The 27,075-nt window shown below is 42.0% G+C and overlaps 1 protein-coding gene across 2 annotated transcripts in view; it reads left to right on the top strand.

Annotated features, from left to right (window-relative positions):
- The window catches only part of LOC112249431 (glutamate receptor ionotropic, delta-2), a 724,520-nt gene that overhangs the window by 515,642 nt on the left and 181,803 nt on the right, over positions 1-27,075 (top strand). For both annotated transcript variants that reach the window (XR_006083189.1, XM_042320306.1), the window contains exons 9-10: positions 12,220-12,321; positions 19,671-19,868. Coding sequence is in view for 1 of the 2 variants with exons in the window: in XM_042320306.1 (XP_042176240.1) it covers positions 12,220-12,321; positions 19,671-19,868 (300 nt within the window). In the remaining variant the exon portion in view is untranslated. The remainder of the gene's footprint in view (positions 1-12,219; positions 12,322-19,670; positions 19,869-27,075) is intronic.

Raw genomic sequence — 27,075 nt, 5'->3', positions numbered from 1 at the left:
ACCACAGAGAAAACAGAGCAACGACATCCCTTGGACCACCTGTGCCCTGTCTGCGGCTATGCTCTGCTGTTTTATCATATTTAACCTTTATTTAACTAGGAAAGTCAGTTAAGAACAAATTCTTATTTCCAATGACGGCCAAACCCTAACCCGGACAACGCTGGACCAATTATGCGCCGCCCCATGGGACTCCCAATCACCGCCACTTGTGATACAGCCTCTAGCACTGAGATGCAGTGCCTTAGACCGCTGCCCCACTCGGGAGCTGTGCACTCGGGATTTGTGGAGCTGTGCAATGCCTCCCCACAGAAAAAAAATAATGGCTTCCTCTGGGACTGTCTCTGTGAGAATCAAGTAGAGGATCGTCTCGAGTTTTCTTCGTTCTCTACACACAGTGAGGCGAAGATGCACATTTCTGAGGTAGCAGAGGTGGCTAGTTCTTCTGTGTAGACTGTAGAGACCCTGTTGCATACTCCATTGAATCAATAAGTCTTGTTTTCCAATGAATGAATCTCTTGGTTGTCCCGTGTTAGTGGCTCTTAAACGTGTTGGTCCAAAAAATATAAAACAAATATTATAAATGCAATTATAAACTGGGTGGTTCGAGCCCTGAATGCTGATTGGCTGAAAGCCATGGTATATCAGACCGTATAGCACAGGTATGACAAAATATGTATTTTTACTGCTCTAATTACATTGGTAACCAGTTTATAATAGCTATAAGGCACCTCAGGGTTTGTGGTATATGGCCAATATACCACGGCTAAGGGCTGTATCCAGTAACTCCGCATTGCATCGTACAGAAGAACAGCCCTTAACCGTGGTATATTGGCCATATACCACACCACCTCGGGCCTTATTGGTTAGTTTGAGGATAGAGCATGTTAAGATGACATTCAATACATCTTCACTTGTACATTTTGTGATTGTGTTACTTGTGTGATAATTGGACTATGAATAGGAGCTATGTGCAATGGTCAGGTCACTCTGAGGAAGAGTGACCAGCTTGATGTCGAAATGTCACTAACCTTTTCGCGTCCTGTTCAACAGTGGATGCTGCTGAGAGGAGGCCGGCTCATAATAATGGCTGGAATGGAGTCAATGGAATGGTATCCATGTGGTTGATACCATCCCATTGACTCCATTCCAGACGTTACTATGAGCTGTCCTCTCCTCAGCAGCCTCCACTACTGTACAATGGATTAAAGTGAGCAAAAATAAATCGCTCTGCCATTTTTTTTTTTGAGTCCTCCAACTTATTTCTACCTCGAATGAGTTTTTCTTTTCATGCCATTCTGCTGATTTGTATCATTGCTGTTGAGCACCCCTCCATTCCTCTGGTTGCTGAAACGTGAAAGCCCACCTGAACCAGGGTGTAAAGGATGTAAAGGATGATTCTGGCCCAGTGGAAGTGAGATTTGTGGAGAGAGTGGATCCTTGCAGTTTGGCTGAAGAGTGGAGGACAGTGATAAAGGAAGATGGAACAAAAAGGGCTGAAGTTGTTAATGAATATAGGTTTTTGGTTGGCATAAGGTTCACTACCAATAATGCTTTCTGGTAGATCCGTTTGAAGTATCGAGTATGGTGAGGGATGCATTGGGAAAGGTGGAGTTGGTCAGAGTGAGCAGAAGTAGCTTATTTTTTTTGTGTGTGTCAAAAGAGCAGAAGGAAGGAGGCATTAAGGATCGACAAAACTATCGACTTATGAAGTGGAGAGTTTGGATTTTTGTAGCAGAGCACCTTTAAAAGGTGTCATCTCTGGTGATGTGTTGGATGTGGCGGCCTCATGGTTTATGAGCAGCATACCAGGAGTCGTTGGAACTCGCCGGCTCAACCGTGTAGTGGGAAATGAAGAGAGCCTGTGGGTATTATTGATGTTTGACTTTGAGTATCTCCCTTCAATGGTGAAGATGGGGTTTGTTAGACATGCGGTGAGAGCTTTTGTGTTCAAGCTGTTGTTTTGCTGGAATTGCAAAATGTCTGGACATTTATCAAGTGTGTGCTGAAGGAATGCTGTTGATGAATCTGAGGCTGTACGATGTTGTAATTGTGAGGGCAACCATGTTCCCAATTCCCCGGAGTGCCCGGTTAGGGTAAAGAAGTATGAGGGTCAGGGCTATAGAGCAAGTCTCCTACACAGAGGCACGTGAAATAGTTGAAGGAGCTGAAGATATGGCGGTACATGCTTTTCAGACTGTGAAGATTCAGTGTTGTTCAACAGTTGAGGGAGACTGATATACTGATTGTGAAGAAGGTGGATTTGATGGTGTTTATCGTGTGATTTAATTGTACTGTGCAAACTAAAAGAAGAAACTGGACAAAAGTATCTGCGGCTGAAAGGTTTTTGGATTTCCATGACTTCACTTACAAAACATTGCAAAGAATACTGTCTGAAGATGGTCTTCCTTCTCAGGCCCCAGAGCCTGTAGGGATGGGCATTGGCAGTTGAATCTGAATAAAGGAGTACATTGAGTTTGGTTGTATTTAAAAATATATTTTTTTGTTATTATTTGGGCTGATATACACCTATAGCAGTTGTTTGTGGACCGCAATAATATCAAAGAAGACCCCTTACAGCATGTCGCACCACTACACCAATAGGGATACTCTGCCATAAAACTTTGAAGAAGACATGCTATATGCTCTGCAGGGAAGGTGTTTTTTAACATTTTTATAACCTTTTAGCATGTACTGTATTTTAACCTCTTAAAACCAATCTGTTTAATAAATACGTATTGAATTTTGACAGTTTTTATCAGTCAAGCTTTTATTTGAACCGATTTATGTGCGTGGGGTTCGGCCAACTCCATCACAGAGCAATTACATTTTTGTTCAACGGAATTCGTAAAACCAATTATGTATTTGTACGGCTGATGAAAACAATCCAGTCTGAGCTCTGCTGTCCAGTGTCCTGCTAGAGATGAGTTCTGTTGTTAAAGGTTGGCTGTCCACCCTCTGGGTAGGGTCCACCAATTAAATCATTGTAATGTTAATGAAGTCATTTGTGGAGTTGTGTGAGTAGAATTGATGAGGATGCTCTTGCCAGGAATAAGATATTGCCCCACACAATGGTGGGGGTCCACAAAATAAGTGTCTTCATTAATAAGATAAACTGATGCTGCTCATTCTGAAATAACTGAAATAATACAAATAAATAATATTTTTGCACTAACAGTAGTTGACGCATCCAATTCATCAGCATTTTCTCATTATTTCCTTGAAATCCAATTTTGTTTTGAAACGGGCAACATTTTGAACACATTGATGACTGTGTAACTTGGAAAGAATAGCTTCTGGTTGCATTTTCATCAAACAATCAGACTGTTGTCATAATTGCAATATGTATGTCTATAGTACCTAATATGTTAATTTCTGAAACCTTTTTAACCATATGAAACGACATGACTTGGGATGGACACTCCTCATCTACTGTGGTGGTAGGATTTTGAAACACGGATCAGACAGCCCAGCCAGCAGACACCCCCCTCTGTCTTGTCTCCAGAGTTGTGAGCGTGTGATGGGAGCTAATTCATACTGTTGGAACATGACAGTTGTGCTGCTTTCTTCAGTCCGATAGATGTTTTAGGGTCTGAAACCCAAAAACTCTTTGCTGTCTGCATGTGTGCTCCGTTTCCCAATGGAAGGGTTGGAGTCATTGGAGATGTCGATGACTTTGTCCAGTGTGATTTACAAGCTCGGAGTAGTAGTAGCCACAGTAACGAGTTTACCAAGGCTAAGGGTTATTTCAATTCTCTAATAGTATACAGACAGTCCTTTTGTTAGGTGTTGTCTTCTAAATAAACATGACTTGTGAGGTGTCCCCTGAAAGAGCACGCCCCATATACTGTTGTATACAATCCATTACCACTTTGGCCTATGCAGCATGTTGGGTCATGTTCCAATTACTTTGAATGTGTATGCTTAGGTGTCCCTAGAGAGCCTGTGTGGAAAGGGAAAGTTGTCCTGTTGCAATGTTTATGGTAATCCCCCTCTCTATATGAGCACGTTGGCAAACACTGCAGGCAGGGAGCACACAGGGCCTTCCCGGAGCCGCCAGCCCACACAGAGGGGCCACTACACGGTCCTGCACCGTCAGCATGACATCTGTGTTGATTGAACCACTGCGCCACATTGACTTTCCAGCCCGTGTTTAGAGAATCGTCGGGGCAGGACACTATTGATTTGAACCCACTACCCTGCAGTGAGCGTTCCCTGAGCGTTCCCCCATCGAGTAATGAGGTTTATGTAAACACAGACATACTGTAAATATAACCGGAGGAGACGATTCACACAACAACTCATGAAAACACAATGGAGGCTGGGAGTTTTAAAAATCTTATTTTACTAAACTGGCATCTGGCGCCTGGAATTATGCAGGGCTTTCATCACTGTTAGTCCCCAGAGGTCTTTGCGGTGAGGAGACCGGGCCAGAGTTCTCTACGGTGAGGAGACCGGGCCAGAGGTCTCTGCGGTGAGGAGACCGGGCCAGAGGTCTCTGCGGTGAGGAGACCGGGCCTGAGGTCTTTGCGGTGAGGAGACCGGGCCAGAGGTCTCTGCGGTGAGGAGACCGGGCCAGAGGTCTCTGCGGTGAGGAGACCGGGCCAGAGGTCTCTGCGGTGAGGAGACCGGGCCTGAGGTCTTTGCGGTGAGGAGACCGGGCCAGAGGTCTCTGCGGTGAGGAGACCGGGCCAGAGGTCTCTGCGGTGAGGAGACTGGGCAGACATCACACTCCAATTCCCTATGTTGTGAATGCAACAGGATCTCACTAAAAGGAGAGCTTGACTGTGTAGCCTCTGGAAACATTACCCCCTACCACCATCCACCTTGGGCTCATCTGTGTGGCCTATTGTTTTTCTGTTGTTAACACGTGGGGAATGGTGTTGTGGGTCCTTGTTAACACGTGGGGAATGGTGTTGCGGGTGCTTGTGTTGTTAACAAGTGGGGAAAGGTGTTATGGGTCCTTGTTAACAAGTGGGGAATGGTGTTGTGGGTCCTTGTTGTTAACAAGTGGGAATGGTGTTACGGGTCCTTGTTGTTAACAAGTGGGGAATGGTGTTGTGGGTCCTTGTTGTTAACAAGTGGGGAATGGTGTTATGGGTCCTTGTTGTTAACAAGTGGGGAATGGTGTTACGGTCCTTGTTAACAAGTGGGGAATGGTGTTACGGGTCCTTTTTTAACAAGTGGGGAATGGTGTTATGGGTCCTTGTTGTTAACAAGTGGGGAATGGTGTTATGGGTCCTTGTTGTTAACAAGTGGGGAATGGTGTTTACGGGTCCTTGTGGGGAATGTTAACAACAAGTGGGGAATGGTGTTATGGGTCCTTGTTAACAAGTGGGGAATGGTGTTGTGGGTCCTTTTAACAAGTGGGTCCTTGTTGTTAACAAGTGGGGAATGGTGTTGTGGGTCCTTGTTAACAAGTGGGGAATGGTGGGAATGGTGTTGTGGGTCCTTGTTGGTGTTGTGGGTCCTTGTTACAAGTGGGGAATGGTGTTACGGGTCCTTGTTGTTAACAAGTGGGGAATGGTGTTTGTGGGGGAATCCCTTGTTAACAAGTGGGGAATGGTACGGGTCCTTGTTGTTAACAAGTGGGGAATGGTGTTGTGGGTCCTTGTTAACAAGTGGGAATGGTGTTGTGGGTCCTTGTTAACAAGTGGGGAATGGTGTTGTGGGTCCTTGTTGTTAACAAGTGGGAATGGTGTTGTGGGTCCTTGTTAACAAGTTAATGGTGTTACACCTTGTGGGGAATGGTGTTGTGGGTCCTTGTTAACAAGTGGGGAATGGTGTTGTGGGTCCTTGTTAACAAGTGGGGAATGGTGTTACGGGTCCTTGTTAACAAGTGGGGAATGGTGTTACGGGTCCTTGTTGTTAACAAGTGGGGAATGGTGTTGTGGGTCCTTGTTGTTAACAAGTGGGGAATGGTGTTGTGGGTCCTTGTTAACAAGTGGGGAATGGTGTTGTGGGTCCTTGTTAACAAGTGGGGAATGGTGTTGTTACGGGTCCTTGTTAACAAGTGGGGAATGGTGTTGTGGGTCCTTGTTGTTAACAAGTGGGGAATGGTGTTTTGGGTCCTTGTTGTTCCTTGTTAACATGGTGTTGTGGGTCGTGGGGAATGGTGTTGTGGGTCCTTGTTAACAAGTGGAGAATGGTGTTGTGGGTCCTTGTTGTTAACACAAGTGGGGAATGGTGTTGTGGGTCCTTGTTAACAAGTGGGGAATGGTGTTACGGGTCCTTGTTGTTAACAAGTGGGGAATGGTGTTGTCGGTCCTTGTTAACAAGTGGGGAATGGTGTGGTGTTACGGGTCCTTGTTAACAAGTGGGGAATGGTGTTGTGGGTCCTTGTTAACAAGTCCTTGTTAACACGTGGGGAATGGTGTTTAACAAGTGGGTCCTTGTTAACAAGTGGGGAATGGTGTTGTGGGTCCTTGTTAACAAGTGGAGAATGGTGTTGTGGGTCCTTGTTGTTAACAAGTGGGGAATGGTGTTAAACAAGTGGGGAATGGTGTTGTGGGTCCTTGTTGTTAACAAGTGGGGAATGGTGTTGTGGGTCCTTGTGATGTTAACAAGTGGGGAATGGTGTTGTGGGTCCTTGTGATGTTAACAAGTGGGGAATGGTGTTGTGGGTCCTTGTGATGTTAACAAGTTGGTGTTGTGGGTCCTTGTGATGTTAACAAGGGGAATGGTGTTGTGGGTCCTTGTGTTGTGGGTCCTTGTGGGTCCTGTTAACAAGTGGGGAATGGTGTTGTGGGTCCTTGTTAACAAGTGGGGAATGGTGTTGTGGGTCCTTGTTAACAAGTGGGGAATGGTGTTGTGGTTCCTTGTGTTGTTAACAAGTGGGGAATGGTGTTGTGGGTCCTTGTTAACAAGTGGGGAAAGGTGTTACGGGTGCTTGCGTTGTTAACAAGTGGGGAAAGGTGTTACGGATCCTTGTTAACAAGTTGTTACAACAAGTGGGGAAAGGTGTTGTGGGTCCTTGTTGTTAACAAGTGGGGAAAGGTGTTGTGGGTCCTTGTTGTTAACAAGTGGGGAAAGGTGTTGTGGGTCCTTGTTGTTAACAAGTGGGGAAAGGTGTTGTGGGTCCTTGTGATGTTAACAAGTGGGGAAAGGTGTTACGGGTGCTTGTGTTGTTAGTGTTGCTGGTCACTGGTGTGTTGAAGAGTTGCTGGAGTGGCGTGAGCCAAAGAACCTTGGCTTCACAGCCCAAATGCCACCCTGTATATTATAGACTGTATAGTTTGTGGCTCTGGTCAAAAGTAGTACAAAAGTAGTATATATATATATATATATATATATATATATATATGAATAGAGTGCCATTTAGGAGGAAGCCAACGGGTTTGAAGGAGAAGGGCTGAGTGGAGGTGTACCTCCCAGCTAATCGATATAGCAGTGGGGGAGCAGGACACACTGGTCTCACTCATCCTACAGCAGAATCAGGTCAACTCACTGGTCTCACTCATCCTACAGCAGAACCATGTCAACTCACTGGTCTCACTCATCTTACAGCAGAACCACGTCAACTCACTGGTCTCACTCATCCTACAGCAGAACCACGTCAACTCACTGGTCTCACTCATCCTACAGCAGAACCACGTCAACTCACTGGTCTCACTCATCCTACAGCAGAACCATGTCAACTCACTGGTCTCACTCATCCTACAGCAGAACCACGTCAACTCACTGGTCTCACTCATCCTACAGCAGAACCACGTCAACTCACTGGTCTCACTCATCCTACAGCAGAACCACGTCAACTCACTAGTCTCACTCATCCTACAGCAGAACCATGTCAACTCACTGGTCTCACTCATCCTACAGCAGAACCATGTCAACTCACTGGTCTCACTGTGTGGTTCTGGTTCAACAACCTGGTCCAGCACCATAATGTCAATACCCCCAGCTCCATGCTTACGCTAATACTACTGTACCCTTCCCCTGTACACCCTTCCCAGCCTTGTACACCACACAGTTGGGAGACCTAGTTAATCTGGTCAACAAGGGTGTCTGGTTGTACTAGGAAGTGTTCAACTTGATCTGATAAAGGAGATGAGATATGGCGAGACTTTTTCCCAATGTAGAAATGTCAAGAGGAGACGACGATACGTGGGGAACAAAAGGGACTGTTTCAGTGTAGAGAGCGAGGCATTATGGGATGCTAATAGTGCCATTCTTTAGCCTCTGAATGCAGCACAGGAGAAGTCAGACACAGTCGCACATTTATTGCCAGAGGAATTGAGCCCTTATCTGTCCCTCTGAAGATAAGGGGATGCTCTCTCTTTCTCTCTCTCTCTCTCTCTCTCTCTCTCTCTCTCTCTCTTTCTCTCTCTCTCCCTCTCCCTCCTTCTCTCTCTCTCTCTCTCTCTCTCTCTCTCTCTCTCTCTCTCTCTCTCTCTCTCTCTCTCTCTCTCTCTCTCTTTCACCCTCCCTCTACCTCAGCGGGACCATGTTCACCTGTTCGGGGGGGAGCAACAATGTGCATTTTGAAAGTCAGCTTGCATAACTGCATGTAGTGATTTTCCTCCACACCCAACACTACTAGGTCTTGTTCTGTGGCACGTACAGACAGACAGCATTGTTCTACAGGTTACAGAACAGACAGCTCCTATTCAGGTGGTGAAATGTCGGTCTTCTATAGACTGAGGGAAGGCAGGGATAAGGCAGCATGTTCTCCTGATTGACATGTCCGCCCAACACTTACTTTTATTGAGCTCTTCCTCGTATTATGCACAGTTTAAAGGTTCTTGTAAGCGGGAGGGGGGGCTGTTTGTTTTCCCCTGCACGCTCAGCGGACACTCATCCCTACTGGTGTCTGGGAGGAGGGGGAGGTAAAGGACAGCGAGGGTCACAGGGTGAGACGTGTTGATGCAGTTGGCCCTGGCGTTATTGGCTCCCTCGCTACCTGCCTCGCTGATCACTGGTCCGATAATGTTTTATCCATTAGACATGCTATAGTTACCAGGGATTTCTTGTAGTAAATGCTTTTCATCTAAGGTGAAGAAGAACTACCTGTTCTAGTATATTGAAAGAGTTTTTTTTTGTTATTTTTTTATGTGAACAAGGCACTATAGCACTACCTGCAGGCAGAAGACTCATGAAAAGGTTCTAACCAAAAGTTACATAAAGGAGCTATGTTAAATTCACACACAACACACACATTCCCTTTCAGTGTTTGTTTTTCATCTCATAGGAATATTATGTTGGGGAGGGGAAACACATTTACACATGACAGACACAAGGGGAATGCATTTGCAGCCTGATGTAATAAACTGTCAGAAAGAATGTCAGTGAAATATGGTGGCTTTGAGAGGGGACTTAAACCCTCATAACATATGATACCATATCCAGCTAAAACATCCAGCTTCTTGGTAGATTATTACTGTAAACCCAACAATGGTGGGATTATTCGGTGCTTGTGAGACTGAGCGAGAGAGAGGTTTAACAGGTATTTTGGAAACAATGTATGATGCATAGGTTACACTTGCTTGCTTTGAGGCAATGTGGTACATAAAATGGATTGAGAGTGGCCTCTGCTCCATAGGCCTTCTGCTCTATAGGCCTTCTGCTCTATAGGCCTTCTGCTCTATAGGCCTTCATGTGTTCTAAAAAGATGTAACTTGGCAAATCAGTTAAGAACACATTTTTATTTACAATGACAGCCTAGGAACGGTGGGTTAACTGCCTTGTTCAGGGGCAGAACGACAGATTTTTACCTTGTCAGCTCAGGGATTCGATCTAGCAACCTTTCGGTTACTGGCCCAACGCTCCAACCCCTAGGCTATCTGTCGTCCCGTATCGACCTGATCGTATCCAGACCCGGTCCGATTTGAGTGAGGGAAGCAGCAGAAAAGTCCATTTTCAAGCTACTTTGGAGTTGACAAAGTGCAAATTGACGCTCTATCAGGGGCCGTGCAGTGTGTGTAGGCTACTGTGAGAGGAGGTAGACAGAGGTGACGCTCTAGCAGGGCCATACTGTGTGTGTAGGCTACTGTGTGTGTAAGCAAGTGACACTGTGAGCAGGGAGGATGGAAGGAGAGACCAAGCTGACTCGTGCTACAGTAGACTAATAGCTGCCCTAGCTAGGTTATTTATCATCCAATATGATTACATAGTACCTGTCCTGACTGCATCAAACCATGAGAAGCTAGTTAAGCTAGCTAGGCTAATCGAGGCATGCACGTTCTTGCCCTACACAGCTCCAAACAACAACAATAACTCTTTTCAGAATATGATGTAGCAGGCTACCTGTTGGCTCTTGGTTGTTGTAGCCTATCTTTCTTCCTTTAACTTCCATTGATTAGATATCCCCTAGCTTTTGCCACACATGGAGGTTCTATGACTGTAGTCCATTGCCGCTTTGATGACATATGAGTGGCTAACAACAAGCTACATGCACCACTCTAGTGAAAAGCAAAAGCAGCAGCATAAAGAATACAATATATCTCTCTTCTGTCTCCTCTCTCTTCTGTCTCCCCTCTCTCTTCTGTCTCCTCTGTCTCCCCTCTCTCTTCTGTCTCCTCTCTCTCTTCTGTCTCCTCTGTCTCCTCTGTCTCCTCTCTCTCCTCTGTCTCCTCTGTCTCTTCTGTCTCCTCTCTCTCCTCTGTCTCCTCTGTCTCTTCTGTCTCCTCTCTCTCCTCTGTCTCCTCTGTCTCTCTCCTCTGTCTCTTCTGTCTCCTCTCTCTCTTCTATCTCTTCTGTCTCCTCTCTCTCTTCTGTCTCCTATCTCTCTTCTGTCTCCTCTGTCTCCTCTCTCTCTTCTGTCTCCTATCTCTCCTCTGTCTCCTCTGTCTCCTCTCTCTCTTATATCTCTTCTGTCTCCTCTCTCTCTTCTGTCTCCTATCTCTCTTCTGTCTCCTCTGTCTCCTCTCTCTCTTCTGTCTCCTCTCTCTCTTCTGTCTCTTCTGTCTCCTCTGTCTCCCCTCTCTCTTCTGTCTCTTCTGTCTCTTCTGTCTCCTCTCTCTCTTCTGTCTCCTCTCTCTCTCCTGTCTCCTCTGTCTCCTCTGTCTCCTCTCTTTCTTCTGTCTCCTCTCTCTCTTCTAGATCCTCTCTCTCTTCTGTCTCCTCTCTCTCTTCTGTCTCCTCTCTCTCTTCTGGATCCTCTCTCTCCTCTGTCTCCTCGCTCTTTTGTCTCCTGTCTCCTCTCTCTATTCTTTCTCCTCTCTCTCCTGTCTCCTCTGTCTCCTCTGTCTCCTCTCTTTCTTCTGTCTCCTCTCTCTCTTCTAGATCCTCTCTCTCTTCTGTCTCCTCTCTCTCTTCTGTCTCCTCTCTCTCTTCTGTCTCCTCTGTCTCCTCTGTCTCCTCGCTCTTTTGTCTCCTGTCTCCTCTCTCTATTCTTTCTCCTCTCTCTCCTCTGTCTCCTCGCTCTCCTCTGTTGTCTTTGAAGAGGTAAATCTTTCTCCTCTTTGCCATGTGTTTGTCTACAGGGAGGCTAGTACGGTTTGATCTGAGTCGCAGGAATGTTTTATTGCAACAACAACAACAAAAACAGGCGAGAAACAAGATCTGGGGTAAATGAGTGATCCCAATAAAAAGCGAAGATGTGAAAAGAGTGAGATAAAATGTTGAGTTCTGGGTCAGTTAAGTGTCTCAGTGTAGGAGTGCTGATCTAGGATCAGTGTTGCCTTTTAGAACACAATATGAATAAGATTACCTGATCCAAGATCAGCACTTCTACTTTTCCTTCAGCTCCTTCTGCTCCCCAGGCAGTTTCTGTTGACAGAACCCTGACGACCCTGACAACCTTACTGAATAAAGAAAATGGCCCAAATTGAACCCTGTTCCCTACATAGTGCACTACTTTTGACCAGGGCACAAAAATAGTCCAATGGCTATTCAGAGCACCATTATGAATAGTAAGAGTAGATCATTGACGGTCCTGCACTTGTTTCTCTTCACAGACAGTAACAGTATGTCAATTGTGATAACTGCAAATTTTGAGATAGTGGGAAACAGTTGATCGTCAAGATTGACTGTGTCATCAAGCTGCTGGAATGATGCTTGTGTGGTGTGTTTGTTTGGTGTCATCATTCTAAGCCATAGTATAATATAATAATATTCACTTTTTATCCCAATGCGACTTACCATTATGCGTTCATACATTTTCTTATAGTCCCAGGAGGATTCGAAGCCACAACCCTGCACCATACACCATGCTCTACCACCTGATCCAGAGGACCGTCGTGTTAACATGTCACTAATAAACTCTACTTCCTGCTTGTCTTCCAGCTGGCCACCTGGGACCCAGTGCACGGCCTCAACGGAACGCTGACAGACAGGAAGCTGGAGAACAACATGAGGGGCGTGGTTCTGCGAGTGGTCACTGTCCTGGTGAGTACTGTACTGTTCACCCTGTATCGGAGTAGGGTGAAGTTGCCCCTAGACGCTGACTTCAGCCCAGAGCTGTCTGTATCCACCATGGGCCTGTATGTACACCGCTGTTTAATAGACTTGGCATCATAAAGATATCACTTGTAATTAGTCCTGGTGCGTCGACGATGTTCAACACTCCCAGATATAAGTCGGCGTGTCTGTTCACGGACAGCAAGTGGACAACAGGCGCTTCATTAAAAGCAATTTCAGAAGTTGAATTGAGCTCCATTATATTGAGGTTCAAGTTTTTCTATCTTGCCTCCAGCGCCGATTTGAGCGAGTCCCCAGAGTGGTTAAAGATTCAGAGCATTAAGTTCTTCATATCGCAGCTTTCAAGTCTGGGGGGGAAGAAAGAGATGATTCTACCACTCTCTTTTTTTGATTTTCATCCCTGTCAAAATGCACATGGAGTCTGGAGTCTGTTTTCTCAGAAATGGTGTGTAGGAAAAGGGTTGGGTGGTGTGTGCGTGTGAGTTTGTGCATGCATGTCTGTGTGTTTGTTTTCCCAGAGGCACAAGGGAAAAGACTGCAGTATTCACTGACAAATCCCTTTGTCTCAATCTTTCTCTCTCGTGCGCTCTCTCTCTTTCTTTCTTTCTTTCTTTCTTTCTTTCTTTCTTTCTTTCTTTCTTTCTTTCTTTCTTTCTTTCTTTCTTTCTTTCTCTCTCTCTCTCTCTCTCTCTCTCTCTCTCTTTCTCTCTTTCTCTCTTCTTTCTTTCTTTCTTTCTCTCTCTCTCTCTCTCTCTCTCTCTCTCTCTTTCTTTTCTTTCTTTCTTTCTTTCTTTCTGTCTCTCTCTCTCTCTCTCTCTCTCTCTCTTCTCTCTTTCTCTCTTCTTTCTTTCTTTCTTTCTCTCTCTCTCTTTTCAATTTCAGGGCTCTATTGACATGGGAAACATATGTTAACATTGCCAAAGCAAGTGAAGTAGATAATAAACAGTAAAAATTAACAGTAAACATTACACTTCCAAAAGTTCCAAAATAATAAAGATATTTAAAATGTCATTATGTGCAAATAGTTAAAGTACGAAAGGGAAAACAAACATCAATATGGGTTGTATTTACAATGGTGTTTGTTCTTCACTGGTTGCCCTTTTCTTGTGGCAACAGGTCACACACACTGCTGTGATGGCATACTGTGGTATTTCACCCAGTAGATATGGGAGTTTATCAAAATTGGCTTTGTTTTCCTTTCTCAATAGCGAGTCTATGCTCACTGAGTCTGTACATAGTCAAAGATTTCCTTACGTTTGGGTCAGTCACAGTGGTCAGGTATTCTGCCATTGTGTACACTCTGTTTAGGGCCAAATAGCATTCTAGTTTGCTCAATTTCTTTGTTAATTCTTTCCAATGTGTCAAGTAAATATCTTTTTGTTTTCTCATGATTTGGTTGGGTCTAATTTTGTTGCTTTCCTGGGACTCAGTGGGGTTTGTTTGTGTTTGTGAACAGAGTCCCAGGACCAGCTTTCTTAGGGGACTATTCTCCAGGTTCATCTCTCTGTAGGTGATGGCTTTTTATGGACAGTTTGGGATCTCTTCCTTTTAGGTGGTTGTAGAATTTAACGTCTCTTTTCTGGATTTGGATCATTTTTGGGTATGGGCCTAATTCTGCTCTGCATTATTTGGTGTTCTACGTTGTACATGGATGATGTTTTAGCATAATTCTGTATGCAGAGTCTCAATTTGCTGTTTGTTCCATTTTGTGAATTATTGGTTGGTGAGAGGACCCCAGACCTCACAACCATAAAGGGCAATGGGTTCTAGAACTCATTCACATATTTTTAGCGTGATCCTAATTGGTGTGTCGAGTTTTAAGTTCCTTTCGATGGCATAGAATGCCCTTCTTGCCTTGTCTCTCAGATCATTCACAGCTTTGTTGAATTTAACTGTGGCACTGATGTTTAGGCCAATGTATGTATCATTTTTTGTGTGCTCTAGGGCAACGGTGTGTAGCTGGAATTTGTATTTGTGGTCCTGGCAACTGGACATTTTTTTGGAACACCATTATTTTACTGAGATTTACTGTCAGGGCCCAGGTCCTACAGAATCTGTGCAGAAGATGTAGGTCCTAAAAGCACCAGATCATCAGTAGACATCTGACTTCAGATTCTAGTAGAGTGAGGCCGGGTGCTAAAGACTGTTCTAGTGCCCTCGCCATTTTGTTGATACAGTCGTTTGAAAAATTTTGGGCACCATTGACAATTTTCATTTATAAATAATTGCGTGTTTGGATCAGCAATTTCATTTTGATATATCAAATAACTGATGGACGCAGTAATATTTCAGTAGTGAAATGAGGTTTATTGGATAAACAGAAAATGTGCAATATGCATCAAAACAAAATTAGACAGGTGCATAAATTTGGGCACCCCGATAGAAAAATCACATCAATATTTAGTAGAGCCTCCTTTTGCGAAAATAACAGCCTCTAGACGCTTCCCATAGCCTCTAATGAGTGTCTGGATTCTGGATGAAGGTATTTTGGACCATTCCTCCTTTTTAAAACATCTTAAGTTCAGTTAGGTTTGATGGTTGCCGAGCATGGACAGCCCGCTTCAAATCATCCCACAGATTCTCAATGATATTCAGGTCTGGGGACTGGGATGGCCATTCCAGAACATTGTACTTGTTCCTCTGCATAAATTCCCGGGTAGATTTTGAGCAGTGTTTTGGGTCGTTGTCTTGTTGAAATATCCAGCCCCGGCTTAACTTCAACTTTGTGACTGATTCTTCAACATTATTCCCAAGAATCTGCTGATATTGAGTGGAATCCATGCAACCCTCAACTTTAACAAGATTCCCAAATTGAATCAAAAGCTTTTTTGAAAAGACTTTGCCTTTGTTTTGGTTTGTTTGTTTGTCAATTAGGGTGTGCAGGGTGAATACGTGGTCTGTAGTACGGTAATTTGGTAAAAAGCCAATTTGACGTTTGCTCAGTACATTGTTTCCACTGAGGAAATGTACGAGTCTGCTGAGGATTTTACCAAGGTTGATGTTGACGCATCTCTCACTCTCTCTCTCATTTGTTCGACCTCTGTGATTGACATCCTTTATGAAGTGCAGCCAGTAAGAATTAGTGTCAAATGTCTAGAATACTGTGGATGGACTATGTATGAGATGTCGTGTGTGATAGCTAGGCTAGCATTTGGAGGGTGTGTAGCTAACAGTACATTATGTTTGGGCTTTCTGATCTTTAGACCCAGTTCAGAAGATCCCTCCTGGCAAAACCCTGATGTAAAAAATCAATGTCCTTATTTGCATTATATTTTATTGAAATAAAAAAACTGACTCTTGAAATCCTGTCATTGATTTGTGGTTGAAATCTGGTTAACATAAGTATGTTGACATTTATTTTTGAAAATTCCATTGATGTTCAATGTCAGTATGTTGACAAATGATGTTAATGGAATTTTGGTTCAACTAACATTTGCCCGGTGGGACAATATTCAATGACCCCCAACCACCACCCTCTTATCTATCTGTACATATTATTTTTAATTTCAACCAATCAACTTATCATCTTCAATTGATCTACTCTGTGGCTAATTACTATTATTTTACCTCAGTGTTTCTTGGTAGTCTTAAACAAATCTACTTTGTAACAAAAGTATACACCTCACACACATGGTTAAGGGCTTAAAAATAAATAAAAATAAATAAATCTGTACCATGTCAGATATAGAGTTGAATGTATTCCATTTTGTTTACATCCCAATATAACACTTTTATGTACATCACAGAAGACTGAAATATAACAAAACCATTTGACATAGAAACACTGGATTTTTGGTGTGTTAAAATATGTTAATGTTAATTAATTATGAAAAACATTCCACCCATGAAACCACTAGAGGGCGATTTGGTCATTTGATTGGGCAACCTGAAAGGGAGTATCCACTATTCCAAGATGCCCTGAGCTCTTCCCAGCGTCCCTACTCTGTGGATAATAACTGGGTGCCATGGTCGAAAAACACAGTGATTAGCAGGACCCATCAACCCGGGCAGGCTGCATCCCTCCCTGGCCAGGCATCATCTCTAACTCGGCTCAGAGACTGTTTGATAATAACAGCAGTATCACCAGTCATCCATTGATTTAATGCTTTCCCATGGAGGCCTTTTTAGCGGTGATCTATTTGGGTGGAAAATTGCCATTTCCAGCTTAAATGTTAATTTAAAAAACACTTATAAATCGGAAGAAATGTGTGTGTGTGTGTCTAAGGGGGATGAGGGGTGCCAGTGGGATCTTGGCGGGGGCTTGGTTACGCATGATGTGTATGTTAGGGGAGTCGAGGAGAGTTGGAAAGCATCCAGCATTGTGTGTGCAGCATTAAGGTAGCTGGTTGGTTAGCAGCATAGTGACTGGCTCAGCTAGCTAATGTTGGACACATTTATTCTACCTCCAGGTGGCTGATGGGTAATAGAGTGCCCAGTCTTTCTCTGGAGCTGAAGTGCAGAGAGATAGAGAGAGTGTTCTCCGTCCACGCCCCAATGACCCTCTCATGCAGAGCAGAGCCTCAGTTCAGTGAGTACAGGCCAGAGTCAGGGTATGTGGGCTGGCTGAATGACTCTGGTGAGCCCCTATGGTCTGCATGGTGGCAGTCTGATGGCAGACTGATGCAAGGCTGATGGCAGTCTAATGGCAGGCTGATGGCAGGCTGATGGCAGTCTAATGGCAGGCTGATGGCAGGCTGATGGCAGTCTAATGGCAGGCTGATGGCAGTGGGGCTGCTGCTGTGGCTGTAGGAAGAGCTGATAGGCCCCAAGCTGGACAACCAGGTGGGAGTGAATAACCCTTACATGATGAGTAATATGGTGGCAAAGCCCTCCTGCTATAGATTGACAGATAACACATTATCATTTCCATCTAGTAGAACTGAGTCTGTATAAAGATCTTTCCTCCAGTCTAGAACTGTCTGTATAAAGACCTTTCCTCCAGTCTAGAACTGAGTCTGTATAAAGACCTTCCCTCCAGTCTAGAACTGTCTGTATAAAGACCTCCCCTCCAGTCTATAATTTAGTCTGTATAAAGACCTTCCCACCAGTCTAGAACTGAGTCTGTATAAAGATCTTCCCTCTAGTCTAGAACTGTCTGTATAAAGAGACTCCCTCCAGTCTATAATTTAGTCTGTATAAAGACCTCCCCTCCAGTCTATAATTTAGTCTGTATAAAGACCTCCCCTCCAGTCTAGAACTGTCTCTATAAAGACCTCCCCTCCAGTCTAGAACTGTCTGTATAAAGACACTCCCTCCAGTCTAGAACTGTCTATAAATACTTTCCCTCCTATCTAGAGGAACACACATTTTGCACTTGGACTGTGAACATGCATGTTCTCACACAAATATAATTTCCAAACAAGTGTATATATACTGTAGACACACACACACACACACACACACACACACACACACACACACAGACTGGAACGGATTTGATTACATAGTGCACAGCGTAAAAACATTGAAACCGACACAAACACACATTAAAGCTCCCACACACAGACACTGCTTCCTGCTGAGACACATACACACGGCTACACACTCTCACAATCATGTAGTGCACCTCCCACTGTGATAAAGTAGGAAACATGCTCTCACAGATGTACACTTGTACCGTTTCACGCTCAGTATTGATTTTCTCGCTGCTGAGATAGTCTGCAAGATCTGGGGTGCATTTGAATCAATTTGTAGTTGTGCGGAAGTGATAGCCATATACTGAGAAGGTAATCAATGTGTAGTTGTGTGGAAGTGATAACCATATACTGAGAAGGTAATCAATGTGTAGTTGTGTGGAAGTGATAACCATATACTGAGAAGGTAATCAATGTGTAGTTGTGTGGAAGTGATAGCCATATACTGAGAAGGTAATCAATGTGTAGTTGTGTGGAAGTGATAACCATATACTGAGAAGGTAATCAATGTGTAGTTGTGTGGAAGTGATAGCCATATACTGAGAAGGTAATCAATGTGTAGTTGTGTGGAAGTGATAGCCATATACTGAGAAGGTAATCAATGTGTAGTTGTGTGGAAGTGATAGCCATATACTGAGGAGGTAATCAATGTGTAGTTGTGTGGAAGTGATAGCCATATACTGAGGAGGTAATCAATGTGTAGTTGTGTGGAAGTGATAGCCATATACTGAGGAGGTAATCAATGTGTAGTTGTGTGGAAGTGATAGCCATATACTGAGGAGGTAATCAATGTGTAGTTGTGTGGAAGTGATAGCCATATACTGAGGAGGTAATCAATGTGTAGTTGTGTGGAAGTGATAGCCATATACTGAGGAGGTAATCAATGTGTAGTTGTGTGGAAGTGATAGCCATATACTGAGGAGGTAATCAATGTGTAGTTGTGTGGAAGTGATAGCCATATACTGAGAAGGTAATCAATGTGTAGTTGTGTGGAAGTGATAGCCGTATACTGAGGAGGTAATCAATGCAAGATTAGCCACTATAAGGGAGGAAAAACCTGCTCTTCAGCCATTCCACAATTGAGGTAACAGCAGCGGGGGGAGGGGTAGTGTGTCAGAGTAGCATGTTTGTGTGTGTAAATATACACTTATGTGTCAGGTAAGGTTTTGGTTGGGGGACCATGACGGAGTGTAGGAAGTGGTAGGTAGGTAGGTAGGTAGGTAGGTGGCATGGTGCGCAACGTGGCGGGGGTTCCCTCACTGATTGATGGTGCCTCACGGCTACAGTGGGAGTCGGCATGCATGTTCACACTCCCACTAATAGCTTATTGAGCGACAGGGGCCATGGAGGATTAGAAAGACCTGGCTTAATGTGCATGCCATGTTTATTCAATAACACCCCCTCAGTAATACATCTGGCTGACATATTCCCAGAAACATCTCAGTCATCAATAGGGATTTATTCAAGTGGAAGGTAGCCAGGAAGGGAAAGGGCTACTGTTTCTTCTTCTTGGCGGGAAGGTGAGACACGTTGCAGGATAGTCCATGACAATTAGCAAGTGGAGTGTGGACTTATTTATCATATTTCACACTCTCTCTATTTATCTCTTTCTCTCTATTTCACACCTCTCTCTCTCTCTTTCTATCTCTCTCCCTCATCGCTCTCTCTCTGTAAGGTTACTGTGTGTTAGGTGGAAAACAATAGCATAAATTTAGTGACGATTAGGCAAAGAATCCTTGAAAAGGATATGGATTGGCTGGCTCAAATTGACCCATTCAATAAGTTGTAAACCATGTAAGAAAAAAGGCATGGGGTGGAGGCAGAGGAGACCTGGGCTACAATACAGTAGTGCCGGATGGAGGATATAGCAGTGAGGCTGAACATTGATTTTTGTCCCAACAGGAGGAGCCCTTTGTGATGGTGTCAGAGAATGTCCTTGGGAAGCCTAAGAAGTACCAAGGTTACTCCATCGACGTACTGGATTCCCTCTCTAACTACCTGGGCTTCAAGTACGAGATATATGTGGCCCCTGACCATAAGTATGGGAGCCAACAGTCCGACGGGGTCTGGAACGGACTGATGGGAGAGCTGGTCGCCAAGGTGAGAGACGCTGGCTCTGTCTCAAATGACTGCCTACTCCCTATATAGTGCACTACTTTTGATCAGAGCCCTATGGGCCCTGGCCAAACGTTGTCCAAAACGACACCCTACTCCCTATATAGTGTACTACTTTTGATGAGAGCCTTATGGGCCCTGGTCAAAAGTAGTTGATTCCATAGGGAATAGGGTGCAGTGCTGTTGACCAAAGGCCTATGGGCACCCTATATGCTGCAGTACTATGTCCAAATGCATTATGGGCACCCTATATGCTGCAGTACTATGTCCAAATGCATTATGGGCACCCTATATGCTGCAGTACTATGTCCAAATGCATTATGGGCACTCTATATGCTGCAGTACTATGTACAAATGCATTATGGGCACTCTATATGCTGCAGTACTATGTCCAAATTCATTCCACTAGTACTTTCCAGAATCAAGACAAAAATACCACGTTAGAGAAATAAATATGAATTCAGATTGTCATGTCATCCATGAATTATCTGTGTTCTCAATGCATTGCCTTCCTCTGCAGGAAACACCCTCATCTGTCCATCCATCCATCCGTCCATCCATCCATCCGTCCATCCATCCATCCGTCCATCCATCCGTCCATCCTCATCACTTCAACCAAAGTACATCAAGTGTAATCATGTGCCATCATGTGTCTACATAGCGCTCTATAATCTCTCGTCAGAGTAAATCAATTACAAACATGCAACGATTAGAAGTCATTGCCTTGGTAAACTGGCTTCTTCATTAGAGTTGGCTGGTTTTCTGTCCACGGTGCTGTCAGCTATTCACCTAGTCTGGCCAATAGAGAGTGGACTGAAAGACTGTCTAACAACCAGACTAACAGACAAAAGGCAAAGCTGAAAACAGCTGGAGGTCAGCAGAGCATTTTCAGGGCCATTACCCATCACCCCTTGCTGTTTTCCCATTTTCAGTCTCTTTTTGATAGCTCGCTTTCCAGATCTAATGCCATTCCCACACCGATTCCACCACGGCTGCTTCCAGTTTGCTTCCTTAAATGTGCAGATATGTGCATAAGAGTTGGAGTTTATCTTTCAGATCACAAACACACACCGATGGAAAAAATATATTTTAATATAATTTAGTCGTATAACCATTTCCTCTATTCCCCTTCGATATGTTTTTTTATTCCGTATAAAGCAATCACTGCATGCTATTATTATCCATCAGACCTTTTGAAGTGTCTGGAATGATACAGAGGATATAGACACATATAGGCAGACATTATTATTATTATTATTATGTCCTATCAAGAATGGTTTTTCCAGAGTAATGTTTTTTTTTGGGGGGGGGGGTGTATGCTCTTCTGTGATGTGTTTGAATGCTTCCTTTGAAAAACGGTTTCTTCCCTTGACCTTGTATATTCTAGAGGACATGGAATGGTACACAATTGATGGAATACAAAGACAGCGTAGTGAAGAGGATTTAAAAGATGTCTTCCTAATAAACATACGCATGCTCACACTCGTACATACACGCACACTTTAGAGGAAACAGACATACTGTATAGACGTATAGTTACTGTACATAGAAAACAATATTGACTGACATGTCAAGAAGAGTCCTAATAGTCATGAAGAGGCTTAATAGTCATGGATTGTCCTAATAGTCATGGACCGTTCTAATAGTCATGGACTGTTCTAATAGTCATGGACTGTTCTAATAGTCATGGATTGTCCTAATAGTCATGGACCGTTCTAATAGTCATGGACTGTTCTAATAGTCATGGACTGTTCTAATAGTCATGGACTGTTCTAATAGTCATGGACCGTTCTAATAGTCATGGATTGTTCTAATAGTCATGGATTGTTCTAATAGTCATGGACTGTTCTAATAGTCATGGATTGTTCTAATAGTCATGGATTGTTCTAATAGTCGTGGATTGTTCTAATAGTCATGGATTGTTCTAATAGTCATGAATTGTCGTATGGTCATGGATTTTTCTAATAGTCATGGGTTGTCCTAATAGTCACTGATTGTTCTAATAGTCATTAATTGTTCTAATAGTCATGAATTGTTCTAATAGTCATGGATTGTTCTAATAGTCATCGATTGTTGTTATAGTCATGGATTGTTCTAATAGTCATGGATTGTTCTAATAGTCATGAATTGTTCTAATAGTCATGGATTGTTCTAATAGTCATGGATTGTTCTAATAGTCATGGAGTGTTCTAATAGTCATGGGTTGTTCTAATAGTCATGGATTGTCCTAATAGTCACTGATTGTTCTAATAGTCATGAATTGTTCTAATAGTCATGGATTGTTCTAATAGTCATGGATTGTTGTTATAGTCATGGATTGTTCTAATAGTCATGGATTGTTCTAATAGTCGTGGATTGTTCTAATAGTCGTGTATTGTTCTAATAGTCGTGGATTGTTCTAATAGTCGTGGATTGTTCTAATAGTCGTGAAGTGTCCTAATAGTCACAAAGTATCCTAATAGTCAAAAAGACAAATAATATTAATGAATAGTCTTAATAGTTGTAAATAGTCAGAATAGTCATGAATGGTCCTAATTGTCATAAAGATACATAATATTCATGAATTGACATAATCGTTCCAGTGATGAAACACTAACACAGGATTTTATGAGGCTTAGTTTCCTCAAACTACATGCCTGTCATTGGTTTTCAAATCATTCAATCAAATATGTCACGTGCCAAATACAACAGGTGTAGACTTTACCGTGAAATGCTTACTTACAGCAATGCAAATTAAAACATTAAGAACAATTAGCACAAAAAAATGGTAACACAATAAAATAACCATAAGGAGGCTATATACAAGAAGTACTGGCACCGAGTCAATGTGCAGAGGAACAAGGTAGTTTAGGTAATTAAGGTAACATGTACATGTAGATCGGGGTAAAAGTGACTAAGCAATCAGGATAGACAGTTAAAAGAGTAGCAGCAGCAATAACTATGTAGTCATCAATAACTATGTAGTCATCAATAACTATGTAGTCATCAGTAACTATGTAGTCATCAGTAACTATGTAGTCATCAATAACAATGTAGTCATCAATAACTATGTAGTCATCAATAACTATGTAGTCATCAATAACAATGTAGTCATCAATAACTATGTAGTCATCAGTAACTATGTAGTCATCAATAACTATGTAATCATCAGTAACTATGTAATCATCAGTAACTATGTAGTCATCAATAACTATGTAGTCATCAGTAACTATGTAGTCATCAATAACTATGTAGTCATCAATAACTATGTAGTCATCAATAACAATGTAGTCATCAATAACTATGTAATCATCAGTAACTATGTAATCATCGGTAACTATGTAGTCATCAATAACTATGTAGTCATCAATAACTATGTAGTCATCAGTAACTATGTAGTCATCAATAACTATGTAATCATCAGTAACTATGTAATCATCAGTAACTATGTAGTCATCAATAACTATGTAGTCATCAGTAACTATGTAGTCATCAGTAACTATGTAGTCATCAATAACTATGTAGTCATCAATAACAATGTAGTCATCAATAACTATGTAATCATCAGTAACTATGTAGTCATCAATAACAATGTAGTCATCAATAACAATGTAGTCATCAATAACTATGTAGTCATCAGTAACTATGTAGTCATCAATAACAATGTAGTCATCAATAACAATGTAGTCATCAATAACAATGTAATCATCAATAACTATGTAATCATCAATAACAATGTAGTAATCAATAACAATGTAGTCATCAATAACAATGTAGTCATCAATAACAATGTAGTCATCAATAACAATGTATTCCTCAATAACAATGTAGTCATCAATAACAATGTAGTCATCAATAACAATGTAGTCATCAATAACTATGTTGTCATCAATAACAATGTAGTCATCAATAACAATGTAGTCATTCATAATCAATAACAATGTAGTCATTAATAATCAATAACTATGTAGTCATCAATAATCAATAACAATGTAGTCATCAATAACAATGTAGTCATTAATAATCAATAACAATGTAGTCATCAGTAATCAATAACTATGTAGTCATTAATAATCAATAACTATGTAGTCATCAATAACAATGTAGTCATTAATAATCAATAACAATGTAGTCATCAGTAATCAATAACAATGTAGTCATCAATAACTATGTAGTCATCAATAACAATGTAGTCATTAATAATCAATAACAATGTAGTCATTAATAATCAATAACTATGTAGTCATTAATAACTATGTAGTCATCAATAACTATGTAATCATCAGTAACTATGTAGTCATCAATAACTATGTAGTCATCAGTAACTATGTAGTCATCAGTAACTATGTAGTCATCAATAACTATGTAGTCATCAATAACAATGTAGTCATCAATAACTATGTAATCATCAGTAACTATGTAATCATCAGTAACTATGTAATCATCAGTAACTATGTAGTCATCAATAACTATGTAGTCATCAGTAACTATGTAGTCATCAGTAACTATGTAGTCATCAATAACTATGTAGTCATCAATAACAATGTAGTCATCAATAACTATGTAATCATCAGTAACTATGTAGTCATCAATAACAATGTAGTCATCAATAACAATGTAGTCATCAATAACTATGTAGTCATCAGTAACTATGTAGTCATCAATAACAATGTAGTCATCAATAACAATGTAGTCATCAATAACAATGTAATCATCAATAACTATGTAATCATCAATAACAATGTAGTAATCAATAACAATGTAGTCATCAATAACAATGTAGTCATCAATAACAATGTAGTCATCAATAACAATGTATTCCTCAATAACAATGTAGTCATCAATAACAATGTAGTCATCAATAACAATGTAGTCATCAATAACTATGTTGTCATCAATAACAATGTAGTCATCAATAACAATGTAGTCATTCATAATCAATAACAATGTAGTCATTAATAATCAATAACTATGTAGTCATCAATAATCAATAACAATGTAGTCATCAATAACAATGTAGTCATCAATAACAATGTAGTCATTAATAATCAATAACAATGTAGTCATCAGTAATCAATAACTATGTAGTCATTAATAATCAATAACTATGTAGTCATCAATAACAATGTAGTCATTAATAATCAATAACAATGTAGTCATCAGTAATCAATAACAATGTAGTCATCAATAACTATGTAGTCATCAATAACAATGTAGTCATTAATAATCAATAACAATGTAGTCATTAATAATCAATAACTATGTAGTCATCAATAACTATGTAGTCATCCATAACAATGTAGTCATTAATAATCAACAACAATGTAGTCATTAATAATCAATAACTATGTAGTCATCAATTACAATGTAGTCATCAATAACTATGTAGTCATCAATAACAATGTAGTCATAAATAACAATGTAGTCATCAATAATCAATAACAATGTAGTCATCAATAATCAATAACAATGTAGTCATCAATAATCAATAACAATGTAGTCATCAATAATCAATAACAGTGTAGTCATCAATAATCAATAACAATGTAGTCATCAATAACAATGTAGTCATCAATAATCAATAACAATGTAGTCATCAATAATCAATAACAATGTAGTCATCAATAACAATGCAAAAATACAAACAAGGTAAAACAAAAATACACAAGATATAAAAATAAGAAATGAGAAGAACACTATGAAGTAAGTAAGCATATTATATACAGGGTCAGTACCAGTACCATATTTACAATGTTCAGGATACTGGATCGATAGAGGTAGATATGTATAGTGGTAAGGTGACTAGGCTTCAGGATATATGACAAGCAGAGTGGAAGCAGCGTATATGATGATTGTACGTGAGTGGGTGTGTGTAGAGTCAGTATAAATGTATGTTCATATTGTGTGTGTGTGTGTGTGTGTGTGTGTGTGTGTGTGTGTGTGTGTGTGTGTGTGTGTGTGTGTGTGTGTGTGTGTGTGTGTGTGTGTGTGTGTGTGTGTGTGTGTGTGTGTAATGTGTGTGTTGGAGTATCAGTGTGTGTAATGTGTGTGTTGGAGTATCAGTGTGTGTATGGCCCTGTCAGTGAGCATAGAGAGGTGCAAAAAAAAGAATAAAATACAAAGGTCAACTCAGATAGTCTGTATAGCCATTTTGTTGGCTATTTACTTAGCTATTTACTTAGCTATTTACTTAGCTATTTAGCAGTCTTATGGCATGGGAGATAGAAGCTGTTCAGGAGCCTGTTGGTGTCAGACTTAATGCACCGGTACCGCTTGCGGTGCGGAAGCAGATGGAACAGTCTATGGCTTGGGTGGTTTAATGATTTTCAGGGCCTTCCTTTCACACCGCCTGACAGAGAGGTCCTGGATGGCAGGGAGCTCGGCCCCAGTGATGTACTGGGCTGTCCGTACCACCCTCTGTAGGGCCATGCTATCGAGGGTAGTGCTATTGCCATACCAAGCAGTGATGTACTGGGCTGTCCGTACCACCCTCTGTAGGTCCATGCTATCGAGGGTAGTGCTATTGCCATACCAAGCAGTGATGTACTGGGCTGTCCGTACCACCCTCTGTAGGTCCATGCTATCGAGGGCAGTGCTATTGCCATACCAAGCAGTGATGCAGTCAGTCAAGATGCTCTCAATGGTACCGCTGTAGATCCTATTGAGGATTTGAGGGCCCATGACAAACTTATGCAACCGCCTGAGGGGAGAGGCGCTGTCGCACCTTCTTCACGACTCTGCGCGTGTGTTTGCACTGTTTTAAGTTCTTAGTGATTTGGGATGGCGAGGAACTTGAAGCTCTCGACCAGCTCCACTGCCCTCCCCGTTGATGTGGATGGGGACGTGCTTATCCCCCTGTTTCCTGTAGTCCAACATCAGCTCCTTATTCTTACTGATGTTGAGGGAGAAGTTGTTGTCCAGACACCACACTGTCAGGTTATTGACCTGCTCCTTGAAGGTTGTCTCATTGTCGCTTCTCACCTATCTAAAAGCATTGGATTGGTGGAGGCTTGGACTCGTGGGACTTTCTACCATAGTTCTTAAACCAGTTATTTCCTTTGAAATCACTGAAGGGAAGTGAACAAGTGCACACTTTGGGCCGGAAGGAGAGATAATTGGGACAGCCTGGGTGTCCCACACTTACAACACACTTACTAGTGTCTCACCATGCCCCTAAACCATGCTGGAAAGTAGGAACTCACTTGGGTCCTCA

The sequence above is a fragment of the Oncorhynchus tshawytscha genome, linkage group LG04 (assembly GCF_018296145.1).
Source record: "Oncorhynchus tshawytscha isolate Ot180627B linkage group LG04, Otsh_v2.0, whole genome shotgun sequence".
NCBI lineage: Eukaryota > Metazoa > Chordata > Actinopteri > Salmoniformes > Salmonidae > Oncorhynchus > Oncorhynchus tshawytscha.
Note: the sequence above shows the minus strand (reverse complement) of the source record. Positions and strands in the feature narration are given on the sequence as shown.